General features: G+C 36.6%; 1 protein-coding gene across 1 annotated transcript; it reads left to right on the top strand.

The window, feature by feature from the left end:
- The first annotated feature begins 227 nt into the window (after positions 1–227).
- On the top strand, positions 228–11443 carry LOC149800087 (toll-like receptor 2). Its single transcript, XM_089957190.1, has 2 exons — positions 228–485; positions 8713–11443. The coding sequence occupies exon 2, from the start codon at positions 8734–8736 to the stop codon at positions 10939–10941; it is 2208 nt and encodes a 735-aa protein (XP_089813316.1). The 5' UTR covers positions 228–485; positions 8713–8733; the 3' UTR covers positions 10942–11443.
- The last annotated feature ends 1255 nt before the right edge of the window (positions 11444–12698 follow it).

The raw sequence follows: 12698 nt of genomic DNA, 5'->3' as shown, positions 1-12698 counted from the left end.
TACCGGCTTATTTCCACTACTGCAAATATATGTGTGTGCACGCAGACGAACCATTTTGTCTATAGGTTACCCTATTCGATTACAACGTGTTTGACGGGCACATTATTCTGTTATTACGATGTATTTCTTTGTGTGAGGTTCAGAACAAGGAAATAAACTTCGCTGAAAGAAATAAAAATACCCCGTGAACAAAGAGCACGCTCTAATGTCGTCTAAGAAACAGGAGAGAAAGAGATAACCATTTTTACACAAGACGAACCGATTTCAAAATCATCCCACATTCCACGTTATATAACCCGTATAAAAATTTAGTGCCAATATCTTAGACTGTAATACGAGAGGACGAGGAAGTGATTATTTGTGGAAGACAGCTCTATATAAATGAAGCGTGGACAAAAACTCACTAATTCTTTTTACATACAACTGCCTTAACGTCATGTCAAGATAGAAGTTAAATATTCCATTCCTGGAGTGCTTTTTCCTTGGTAAGTATCCATTATTATTATTATTATTATTATTATTATTATTATTATTTTATGATACTATTATTATTATTATTATTATTATTTGTTATTTCGGCTCCGTTGTACCATTCTCATCGACCATTATTTTAATTTGTTTATGTTCTTTTAATTTCCTAATCGCAACCTATGTTGGCGTGTAATAGTCGAAATCGCTTGACATTTATTGTATGTAAATGCATAGACAAGAAAGTAAAGAAGCGACGCCGAGACCCCTTCTTAAGAAAATGTTTCTTATTCGCCAATTGCCTCAACACGATATAACTTTTGTTGTAATGACATGACACCAACCATCAAATAAACAATCATCATAATGGCAACTCGTCTATCTGAAATAATATAATAGTTTATTCAGCTTGAAACGTGCATAAACGTAACATGAACAGTAGTTACATAAAGACATGTGACATAAATGTACTTAAAAGATATTGATATGTCTACAAAATCAGATATTATGAAGGAATAAACAAACGACAGAAGTGATCAAAATATTCTTCTTAACTTCACTGGACAATAATTGAACTTAACTAATCTTTTCAAATTTCATTTTGTCTTGTGGACAAACTGACTTGCAAATGTTTAACCTAAAGACGATATGAACATTTTTTTTTCTTCATGTGGCAAGAGTGTCATGCTAAAGCCAACCCCATGGACTGATGTTAAATTCACTTTTTTCAATGTTCCACACTTCCAAAATGGAGGCGTAATGTTAAACTCCCATTCTCGCGAGTGCCTCAATATATTACTGTGGTATTTCACTTGCTTTACATCATCTAACAACCAAACTGCTGGAAACTCATCTCACTGAAATACTAGAATAGTTTATTCATTTTTAAACATACATTTTGTTACATAGCATTAATGTTTATAGTGTAAACATAATGTCCTTTCATAATAAACATATGTGCGAACATAATGTCCTTTCATAATAAACATATGTGCAAGATCTCGATATGTCAGCAAAAAGCAGAAGTATGAAGGATCAAACAAATACGTTGATCTTATACATTAAACGGAATCATTCAGTTTTAAAATGATTGTATAAAACATATATTGTACTTTTATGACCGTATTTACGTATTATATGTACAAAAATGCATAGTTGTAGTGTACACACTAATAATGTAATATCGTATATGAACTTACTTTCATTTTTTTAAAAGCAATTTATGGCCAATTTATCATTTACAAATACGGGTACCGTATATATAGTAAATAACTTACAATGATTGTTGCGTGAGAACTTGTGGTATTTTATAGCATCGTACAGGGTTACATAGCCAACCTTTGTAAGATCGAGGAAGCAAAATTGTATAATTGTTGTTCTAAATACCCATCATAATTTCAGACATTAATCCAGGCTGAATATTTCTCCAAAAGGCGTTCTTAATAAGCTGTAACGCCGTCCTCCAAATTTCAATAACCATTTTATATCTCACTCTTAATAACACTGGACAACAAATTTTTACAAAAGTCATGTTACTGAAATAAAATTAGTCAATTCTTATCAATTTTTATGTGCTGAACACGAATATGACAGTCAAATTGCAAAATTGGCTCTAGTTTTTTTGTAATCTGCAAGAAATTAATGTTTACATAACGAAATGCATTCCAATAGTAAAAGGTCAACTGTAATAGCCTACCTATAAAAAATCAAGTCATTGACTACATCTTAGATTTCTTCGCCTGTCTCTTGTACAGCTGTTCGGGAGCATCTCTGAGGAGTGTCCAGCAGTAGTCAGCCAGCATTGTAGTGGACCATTTTCCCTGGTATCTTTGTTCCATTGTTGCGATATCTTGATGAAAACGTTCGCCGTGTTCATCACTAACAATACCACAGTTGCTAGGAAAGAAATCCAAATGGGAATGAAGGAAGTGAATCTTTAGAGACATATTGCAGCCAAGTTTCTTATACTTCATCAACATGTCTTCTACTAGTTCCTTATAGTTTTCTGCCCTAACATTTCCGAGAAAGTTTGTAGAAACTAGGCGAAAAGCATTCCATGCTTGTTTCGCGTCACCTTCCAGCAAGTTGTTGAACCGGTCATCTTTGAAAAGCTCTCGAATCTGAGGACCCACAAAAACTCCCTCTTTAATCTTTGCTTCGCTGAGTCGAGGGAATTTTTCATGCAGGTATCGGAATGCTGGCAAAGTCCGGTCAATGGCTTTCACGAAGTTCTTCATCAAACCTAGTTTGATGTGAAGGGGTGGTAGCAAGATTTTCTGAGCCTCAACCAGAGCTGGGTGTTGGATATTCTTCTCTCCAATGGCTACATTCTGCCTGTGAGTCCATTCCTTCCTCATGTAGTGCATTTCCCTTGCTCGGCTATCCCACTCGCATAAGAAACACATGTATTTTGTATATCCTTGCTGCAGTCCCATTAAAAGGGCAACTACCTTCAAATCACCACAGAGGTGCCAGCTGTACTTGTTATACTCAATGGAATTCAGTAGCTGCCTTAAGTTATCGTATGTCTCTTTCATGTGGACAGCATACGCTACTGGAATAGATGGAAGAATGTTTCCATTGTGCAAAAGCACAGCCTTGAGACTCAGTTTCGAAGAGTCCACAAATAGTCTCCATTCTTGTGGGTCATGAGTGATTTTTAAAGCATTCATGAGGCCCTCAATATCGGAACAGAATATCAGATTACTTTCCTTTCTGAAGAAAGGCTCCAATTGCTGGTGGCGCTTTCGATATGCAGTAATTGTGACATCTTCTTCTAGAAGATTCCATTGTTGGAGTCTTGATCCTAGCAATTCTGCCTTGTTCTTTGATAAGTCCAAATCACGAATCAGGTCATTTAGTTCTTCCTGTGTTATTCTGTGTGGGGTTGATGATGCACCACAGTGAAAATCTGGATCACTGCATGCTGATGGACCAGGAGAAGAACAGGTCGACTCACCTTTGTCTTCGTCAGATGAATCAAGAGAATATTCTGCTGGAGGTTCTGGAATAGGAAGTCCCTCACCATGTGGAACTGGTCTCAATGCAGACGGAATGTTTGGGTAGACTATTCTCGACTTCTTTCGCTTCGTTATTCCGCCGGAAAGAGGAGGAACCAAGCAGAAGTAACAGTCATTTAGGTGGTTGCTTGGCTCTCTCCACACCATTGGGACTGCAGACGGCATTGATGACCTTTTGCAATTCAACCACTGTGAAAGCTGTGTTGTACATGTAGCACAGCATATATGCGGAGCCCAAGGCTTGTCTTGGTCACCAACCTTGCATCCGAAGTAAAGATGATATGCCTTCTTCACTTGAGAATTGATACTTTTCTTCTGGTTGGCAAATGTCACTTCCCCACAAATATAGCAAAAATTGTCCGCGGTATTAACACACTTTCGAGGCATTACTGTTCTTTATTGTACGTAAATGGATAAAATAATAAGTTTTATGTAACAGTAGCTTGAACTGTCTCGCACAACGTCTAAAATATTTTAAATGCTGAACCTATCTGATTGGGCTTTATATAGTACACTGCTTACGTCAGCTTCAGCAGCCGCCTGGCATTAGTATAATAGGCCTACACATGTATAGTACACTGCTGACGTCAACTTACTTCAGCAGCCGCATGGCATTAGTATTGCATTGCATCAGAAAATGATGCAATCAACTGTGGATGATGTGAGCATGATGGTATTATGCAATGTTACATCATTATTCCGGATGTTGCTGCAGTCCTACTGGAGAAATTTACACAGTGAAACATAGAAAATGAGGTATATGAATATCTTCAAAACGAGAGCCAATACAAATTTTTCACGGTTATATTCGTGTTCGGCACACCAAAATACTACAGATTAGGGCCTTTTCAAGTCAGTAATGATTTCACTGTTGACCAGTGTAATCAAAATTGTTTGCTTCGGATCCGGTGCGTCAGAGTTCTTACTGGTCATGATATTCCATATTAGGTTTTATTTACTACTGGTTGTGTAGTAGGTGGTGGGAGTGCTTCATTATATATAATGTACCTTACAGAACGCACCCAACCCCAACCTCGACCTCATCCCTATGTCGAAATTGTAAAGATAATTTATAACACGTTCTGACCTTTCCACCGGTGACGATTCTCCTGTATAGTATTAGCATTTTAGGAATGCAAATAAATAATATTGGTACATCTGTAAACGAGCTTTGAATCATTTTAGATTAGTCGATCGTCGATTTATATATGCACCTGAGTTAATCACGCTTATGTAAATATTAATGGCTTCATGTCAAGCAGAACCAAGTTACTATTATTTTAGCTCATTTATCAGCATCTATCTTATCTTGTCTAACTTATTTCATTTTCTCTCCATCCATCAATCCATCCATCCATCCATTCATCCATCCGTCTCTCCGTCCGTCCGTCCATCCACCCACCCACCCACCCACCCGTCCGTCCGTCCGTCCGTCCATCCATCCATCCATCCGTCTATCTATCTATCTATCTATCTATCTATCTAACTATCTATCTATCTATCTATCTATCTATCTATCTATCTATCTATCTATCTATCTATCTATCTATCTATCTATCAAAGCAACTACAAAATTTCATTCCAGTAGATAGATAAATACATTCACTTATCGTGGTTGACTTATGCAGATGGTTCACTCTGGGAAATATCGTACGAAGTTCGAGCAGGAAGGTGTTCGCTAGTCGTGGGTTGTCGATCCACTTCGTTCCTGTATCAATATTTTTATATCTGCGTTTTGGGAAAAAGGCAGGTATAGTAGTTTCCGATCTGTTTATCGGTGCTTTTGTCATGTGACATTTAAATGTAACCATTCGTTTACTATCCGCGACACAGTGGTCAAATTTTGAATGTGACTTTCCTATGAAGTGTAGATTTGCATGACGTTTTGCAATTCAAGTGTGCCCCCCTGGATAAATAGGGACAGAAAACGTTCCCCGAGGTACAACATGAAAACTTTGAGAATATTTCACCATAGACTCTTACCATGTCCAGGATGCCCAGGAGAGGAGTTGGAGATCGGAGATAGGATGTAATGAAACCTCTCCTTGTAAACCGTACAGCCAAAAATACACTTAGTACATAACTTCTAAATGCGATTTAAATATCAAGCTATACTTCATATTTTCAGTGCGACTTCAGGATTTGTGGGAACCATGGTTTTCCAGGGGATAATCATTAAACTTGTCAAAAGTCACTGAGAGTACTTTGGCATGGACTAGAAGCCTTCCTCTAAGTTATACCTGTTCTAAAGTAGAAAATATTTTATATTGCTAAACCAGGTGGAAGTCTGTGGTAGTATTTTATTAACACTTTTTGGAAAGATTTAGCTATACTAGTTTGTGTACTTCCGTTTAGTACAATTTCCACAAGACTTTCTTATATCTTTAACTTCAAATATACGAATGAATTTCTTTTGTACCTTTAATTTTCCGTTGACATGCACGTATTATTAGACCTTTGATCATACCTTACCCTGTTTTATTTCGTTTGGAGTATCTTCACAAGTCATTCTTTAATGGGGATCGTTGTGGTCGGGGACACAAATGCAGTTCCAAAATTGCAAATGAACTTCAAACAAACTGAAAATTTGATGTATACGACTTGCACGTCCCCATTTTTGCTCAGGTCTCCTTGAATGTTTGAACAGGTTATAGTTAATCCTCCTGGTCTAGGCCAGCAATAGGTAGTGTACCGTTTTTGGGAGGTTGGCTAATACAGTTTTTGGGAGGTTGACTAATTTTACAGAACAAAGGTCTTTGATGTCAATGTAAGTGATGCTGATTGTGTTCTACGTTGATGCGAGGTTCCGTTTTCGGGGGAAGGACAATGCAGTTTTGAGTTTTATCATAGTGTTTTATCAGTTGAAGACTTATTAATACTGAATGTCAGCCAGTGTGACAGACGAAAAGAACGCTTAAAACATGTTGAGCATGTACTTAGATGGTATATCAGTGACTGTCTTGTCTGGTCGTCCATTTGCACCATCACCTAATACGTACTGGATGGAATATTTTTTTTCTTGTTACTTGCTTGACACTTGATCATATTTGGAAATGCCAAATGCATCATGTTGTCATTTTATTAATAGTCATTAGCTAGCGCACGTGGTAGATTACTAATGATCATATCAGTAATTCAAACGAAACTAGATCTTAGCATCATGATTCGCCCTTTCCTACCCCGACTTTCATCCCCGAAAACAACTCCATGTACAGTCGTTACAAAGCAAGTACAATGTACAGACAAGTTACAAAGCGAGTATCGTACGCTGGCGTTCCATTGTAGTTCCTCTTGGTTCTTATTTATCTTTCTAAAGGTACGTTCTCCCATCTCTCCCTGTCTACAACATGATTCACGGTGCTAATTATATGGAACAATGTAAAACAGTCGAAAATCGGGTGAAGATAACACACAATATACATGGGTTTAGCTGGTCATGCTTTATTGAGAATGAAAAGTAACATTTTTAGTGAAAATTCTTTTTTGAGATTTTCATTGGGATACTAATCACACTCTCATAAATGGCAAATGAAACCATGAAATTTGGGTAGCATGTTGAGGATTTTACCACATTAGTTAATAAAAATGTATCCAAATATATACATGTTAGAAAGTGTACCATTTATAGAATAATTTGGATCACAACACTCTTTGCTACACTGCCTCTAAATGCTAAAATATATCCATAGACTATATTATTGATGTTTACCTAGTCTTCATAAACTAATCCAACTTTAAAACCGATTTTTTAAATATAAATCTTGAAAAACAATCTCTTTCATGCAATTTACCGCAGTTTGTGTTATTCATCTCCTAACCCCCACCTCCCCGTTCTCAATACATATTTATGCATATTTGCATGTACTATTTTTTATAGTAATAACCGTAGAGCCAATAGTTTCCAGTTGGAACTTAAGACTTCCCAAGTTTCATTTTAATCGGATACTGCGGGAATATTACTTTCAGTGTTGGATTGTCAAATTCTGCTTTACAAAATAAAATAGAAGCACTTTCTGTATGCATAAGCAGAGAGAGAAAGAGTAGTGCTAAATGGATAACTTAGAAAAGACCAAAGCCGGTACAGATAAGAATTCCTCCCTTATATAGGTATTTGCATATCTAGTCGCGTTAGTATGACGGATATTTACAACTCTGTTTACACGAGTTCTGTATTTTCTATCCGTATGTGATGCATGAAATGTTCTGGCATTTTATAATGTAGAGAAAAAGATAAGTTCTATAGGTTTGGTGCCGATACCTATAACGCACTGTGCATACATTTAACATATAACATACTATACATACATTCTAGATATAACACACTATGCATACATTTTAGATATAACATACTATGCACACATTCTTGATATAACACACTATGCATACATTCTAGATATAACACACTATGTATACATTCTAGATATATTACACTGTGCATACATTCTGACATAACACAATATGAACACATTCTAGATATAACACACTATGCATACATTCTAGATACAACACAATATCCACACATTCTAGATATAACACACTATGCATACATTCTAGATATAACACACTATGTCTACATTCTAGATATATTACACTGTGCATACATTCTGACATAACACAATATGCATACATTCTAGATATAACACACTATGTATACATTCTAGATATATTACACTGTGCATACATTCTGACATAACACAATATGCATACATTCTAGATACTGAGGTGTTCATAACACAATGTCTGGTATACAAAGTTCGATGCACTATCATGAAAGACTATTAGGTTGAAACCGAATAAAACAATTTCATGAAAATGTAATTTTTCTTGTCTATAGCACAGCTGTCTAACTACTTAACAGTTTTGCTAAAACGTCTGAGAAAACACAAAATTCCAAAATAGCTCATTGTGCTTGTGGTGATTATTGTTTAATATCAGTGAAACGCGGCACAAATTAAAGTCGTTTTAAAAATTACTTGATAATTTGCGAGCATTTAAATTCGTGATGAAATCTCGTCCTGTTTGTATATTTGGAAATATCAAAAGTTATACACATGCAAACAGAATTTTTCTCTGATTCACACACACACACACACACACACACACACACGGGCGCCCCCGACTCCCCTAAGAGTAAGTGAACCGACGCGTCATTCTACTTAACTTTACCGATGTAGAAGTGGAACAAGTTTAGAATACATTTTGAAAGTATTTCATTCTTTTCCAGATCTCCGACCAACACTAAAGGATGGGCCAGAGAATGTTTCTTTTCGGAACTTTTGTTGTAACGCTAATTCTCTTCCTCGTGAAAGAGTGTGGAGCATACGAAGTCAGTCCATGCCCAGGGGATTGCGACGATGTTACGTGTCCTGCACACTGCTATTGCAGCAAAAGAACTATAAAATGTCATGATCGGAATTTAACATATATTCCACGCATTCCTTGTGGCATAAAATATTTAACACTTTCAAACAGCAGCATACAGGTATTGAGCATCAATGAAACCAGGAATCTGTCGTGTTCCTTTGAAACTTTAACAACGCTGAACCTGCAAAATTGCAAAATTACGCTATTTGTGGGGGATGTATTTACTAATCTGACACAACTGAAATTTCTAGATCTGAGCTTCAACAAAATTGTCTCTCACCAAGAGGAAAACCTCAGATCGATTCAAAATGCCCTTGGTAGCCTTAACCACGCTCCGCTTAGTACACTAAAGTTAGACCAGCTTTTGATACAGAATGGTGTGAACAAAATATTTGAATACTTCGAGGGTAGACACCTTACGTATCTCAGCATGCGTGAAAATGAAATAATAGAACTCGAGGATAGAATTTTTAAAAATTTCACGAAACTTGTCCATCTTGATTTGCACGGCAACTGGATCAATAAGCTTAATCTAAGTTCGGGAATTAGGACGCTAGAACTGTTCAACCTGTCTCACAACCAGATTAATATATTTCCTCCAGTCTTTTGTGATTTCGAAACTGGACACTCATTTTACATCAATCTCAAGAACCTTGATTTATCCTGGAATCAAATAATTCTTCCTTACTCACAAAACTGGAACTGCCTTAAGACGCTTAAAACCCTCAATCTGAGCAGAAATGACATGGAACAGATCAACGAAATCCATAGTTTTCAAAACTCTACCTCCTTGAAAACTTTGATCTTGAGTGAAATGAGTACGACTTTAAGAAAAATTGGAAACGAAGCCCTCAAAATTGATTCACTGCAAGTCCTAGATGTAAGCGGAAATGGTCTGAACTTCGAAGATCATACGGAAGTTGATGATGATATATTCAAATATTTACCTAACTTAACGTCCATAGATGTGTCTGATAATTATTTACTCAGTGTTGGTGCCCAAAAACTATCAAAATTATCCAATTTGGAGACGCTGATCATGAAAAATGTTTATCTTCGTCAATTACCAGATGACTTGCTTGTAAACTTTCCGAACCTGAAGTATTTGGATTTATATAGAAACAAAATTGAGCAGTTTTCGGAAAATGCCTTTCAGAACCTCACAAAGTTAAAGTATTTGAACATGTCTGATAATCTCGTCAGTGATTTCCCAGTACCACCTCTCCCTCCAGCCACGCTTAAAAGTTTAGAAGTTTTTGACTTTGCCTACAATTATTTTCAATGTGACTGCGACATATTCGAATTGCAGAAGTGGATAAATGAAGTGCTCAGCGACCCCAACAAGAAGAATATATTCTCTAGATACCCAGATGCCTATCGGTGCTATAAACCACAACCGATGTATCACACGCCTTTGAACGAAGCTAAACCAACACATTGTACAAATGTCAAATATGAACTTGTACTATGCGTTGTCTCTTCTGCCATTATTTGTTTGGTATTTACAGTGCTCCTTATTGTAGCGTACGTCTACAGATGGGAAATCAAATTCCTTTGTCACAAGATGCGCCAAAGGAGGCGCAGTGAATACCGTTCGCTCACACACACGTTCGAATACAACACTTACGTGGCCTATGCAGAAAAAGATAGTGCCTGGGTCATCCACGACCTTTTAAAAGAATTGGGAGAAGCTAAGTACAATGTTTACATCAGAGATCGCTATTCTGTCCCGGGCGTGGCAAGATGTGATGAGATCGTTGATAACATCTATAAAAGTAAGACAGTCATCCTTGTCTTGTCCAAGAACTTTACAGCATGTCAGTGGTGTACATACCAACTAAATGTGGCCCAAGAGCGAGCTGTCAAGTTGGGTCCACATTTCATTATTCCGGTTCTTCTAGAAGGTATATACTCCCAGCATATGAAGAAATCAGTGCAGCATCTTTTCAGGAGCTCAAAACCAATTGAATGGGCACGACAAAGCACAAAGAACAGGCTGTTCTGGTCAGAACTGAAGACTGCTCTGGATGAAGAAATCAACAATGGGTTTGAGGAGACAGGCTACCAGTTGTGTGGCGTAGATGATTGAGCAAGTGAATCAACATATGTTTGGAATGGCTAAATAGGACATGGTCTAGTCTCGTATTATCAAATCTCTGCGTGCAAAAGAATCTACTACAAAATGATAATTCCACAATCTAAAGTCGTACCTTTATATTTCTATATCTGCTCTGAGTATAAAATATTTTGTTTCTTGAATATCAATCTTAGACTGAGATATGTCCTGACGATATTAAATATTTGAGCATTGGTTTGAACAGGGGTGACTGTATCACCTATTGAGCAGACCCTACATATGAGACATAACTTATTATTTTCAAAGAACAATCAAAAAAGGATTTTTCCTTAAACATCACATAATTACTGCAATGCTTTTAAAATTCAGCAGCTTTTTAATGTATCAAGTTTATGAAAGCCACTGTTAAGGCTGCATCTATTTGATCCAGTGTGTTTTAGCTTGTCCCGGCCCCGGCATTGGCACCGGTCCTGGCAGGAACTGTAAACATAAAAGAGTTGTTTTTGTTTCATTAGCAAACCTATTTATGCTTTCGTTGGAATAAAGGACTCTGATTAAAATCTGGGTTACAGATTCTCTTTGCGTTGTACAAAATGCGTTTGATGACCGTTGATATTGATTGAAATAGGTTACATAGCCAGTAAAGTAGGCTTCGTTTGCAATAAAATAGACTTCATTTCCAATACAAAGGCTTCGTTTGCAGTCTCGTAGAGTGACTGATCTAAGAATATATTTAAACTTAAAGTGAATATAAGGTGAATAGAGACATACCTACATTAAATGGCTTAAAAGTATCTTTAAGGAATATTACATAATAGATAAATATATTGCAGTCAAAGCGAACAGAAAATAAAGGATCATAAGCATATGAGAGCAGTAGGAAACATAACTTCTTTGAAGGCATAGTTAATGTTTATATTATTCTCTACATAAACAAACTTACAGATGCATATAAACTAAAATACAGCCACTTACGAAAATGACAACCACGTACTTTCTCTCTCTCTCTCTCTCTCTCTCTCTCTCTCACACACACACATACACACACACCATTGAATTAGATTTTAAGTAGATGTAATATTTAGAATCTATGTTGATGCTATTTATATGGCATAGCTGTAAGGGAAATGACTTTAATTTTGTGATACCATATGGTGTTATGTCATTTCTAATTTGTAAAGGACACACCAAACATGTTTGGAGAAAGATGATGTATATAACATTAGCATACACATAACATATTTTCATAATTAATGTACTTATAAGAGATTGATATATCTACGAAAAAGAAAACTGACTAATGATCAAATTGAGACAGAAGTCTACAAGACAGCATTCTATCTCCTAACTGCATTGGCTAGTCATGTAAAATTACACTTTCTTTTATCTTCAGAGTGCCAAAATAATGTCCAACTGGTAGCAGTTGTAGGAATAATACTAGTGTCCGGCTGGTAGTAGCATAATTAGTACTAACGTCCAACTGGTAGTAGCATGAATAGTACTAATGTTCAACTGGTAGCAGTAGGATTAGTACTAACGTCCAACTGGTAGAAGTAGGATTAGCACTAATGTCCAACTGGTAGTGGTAGGAATAGTACTAATATCCAACCGTTTGTGGTAGGAATAGTACTAATGTCCAACTGGTAGTGATAGGATTACTACTAATGTCGAACTGGTAGTAGTAGGATTAGTACTAATGTCCAACTGGTAGCAGTAGGAATAGTACTAATGTCCAACTGGTAGCAGTAGGATTAGTACTAATGTCAAGC

This window comes from Sinohyriopsis cumingii, chromosome 5 (genome assembly GCF_028554795.1).
Source record: "Sinohyriopsis cumingii isolate HCF-2022 chromosome 5, ASM2855479v2, whole genome shotgun sequence".
NCBI lineage: Eukaryota > Metazoa > Mollusca > Bivalvia > Unionida > Unionidae > Sinohyriopsis > Sinohyriopsis cumingii.
Note: the sequence above shows the minus strand (reverse complement) of the source record. Positions and strands in the feature narration are given on the sequence as shown.

Excerpts from the sequence above, each read along its gene's own strand:
- LOC149800087 (XM_089957190.1), top strand. The coding sequence starts at position 8,734 with ATGGGCCAGAGAATGTTTCTTTTCGGAACTTTTGTTGTAACGCTAATT.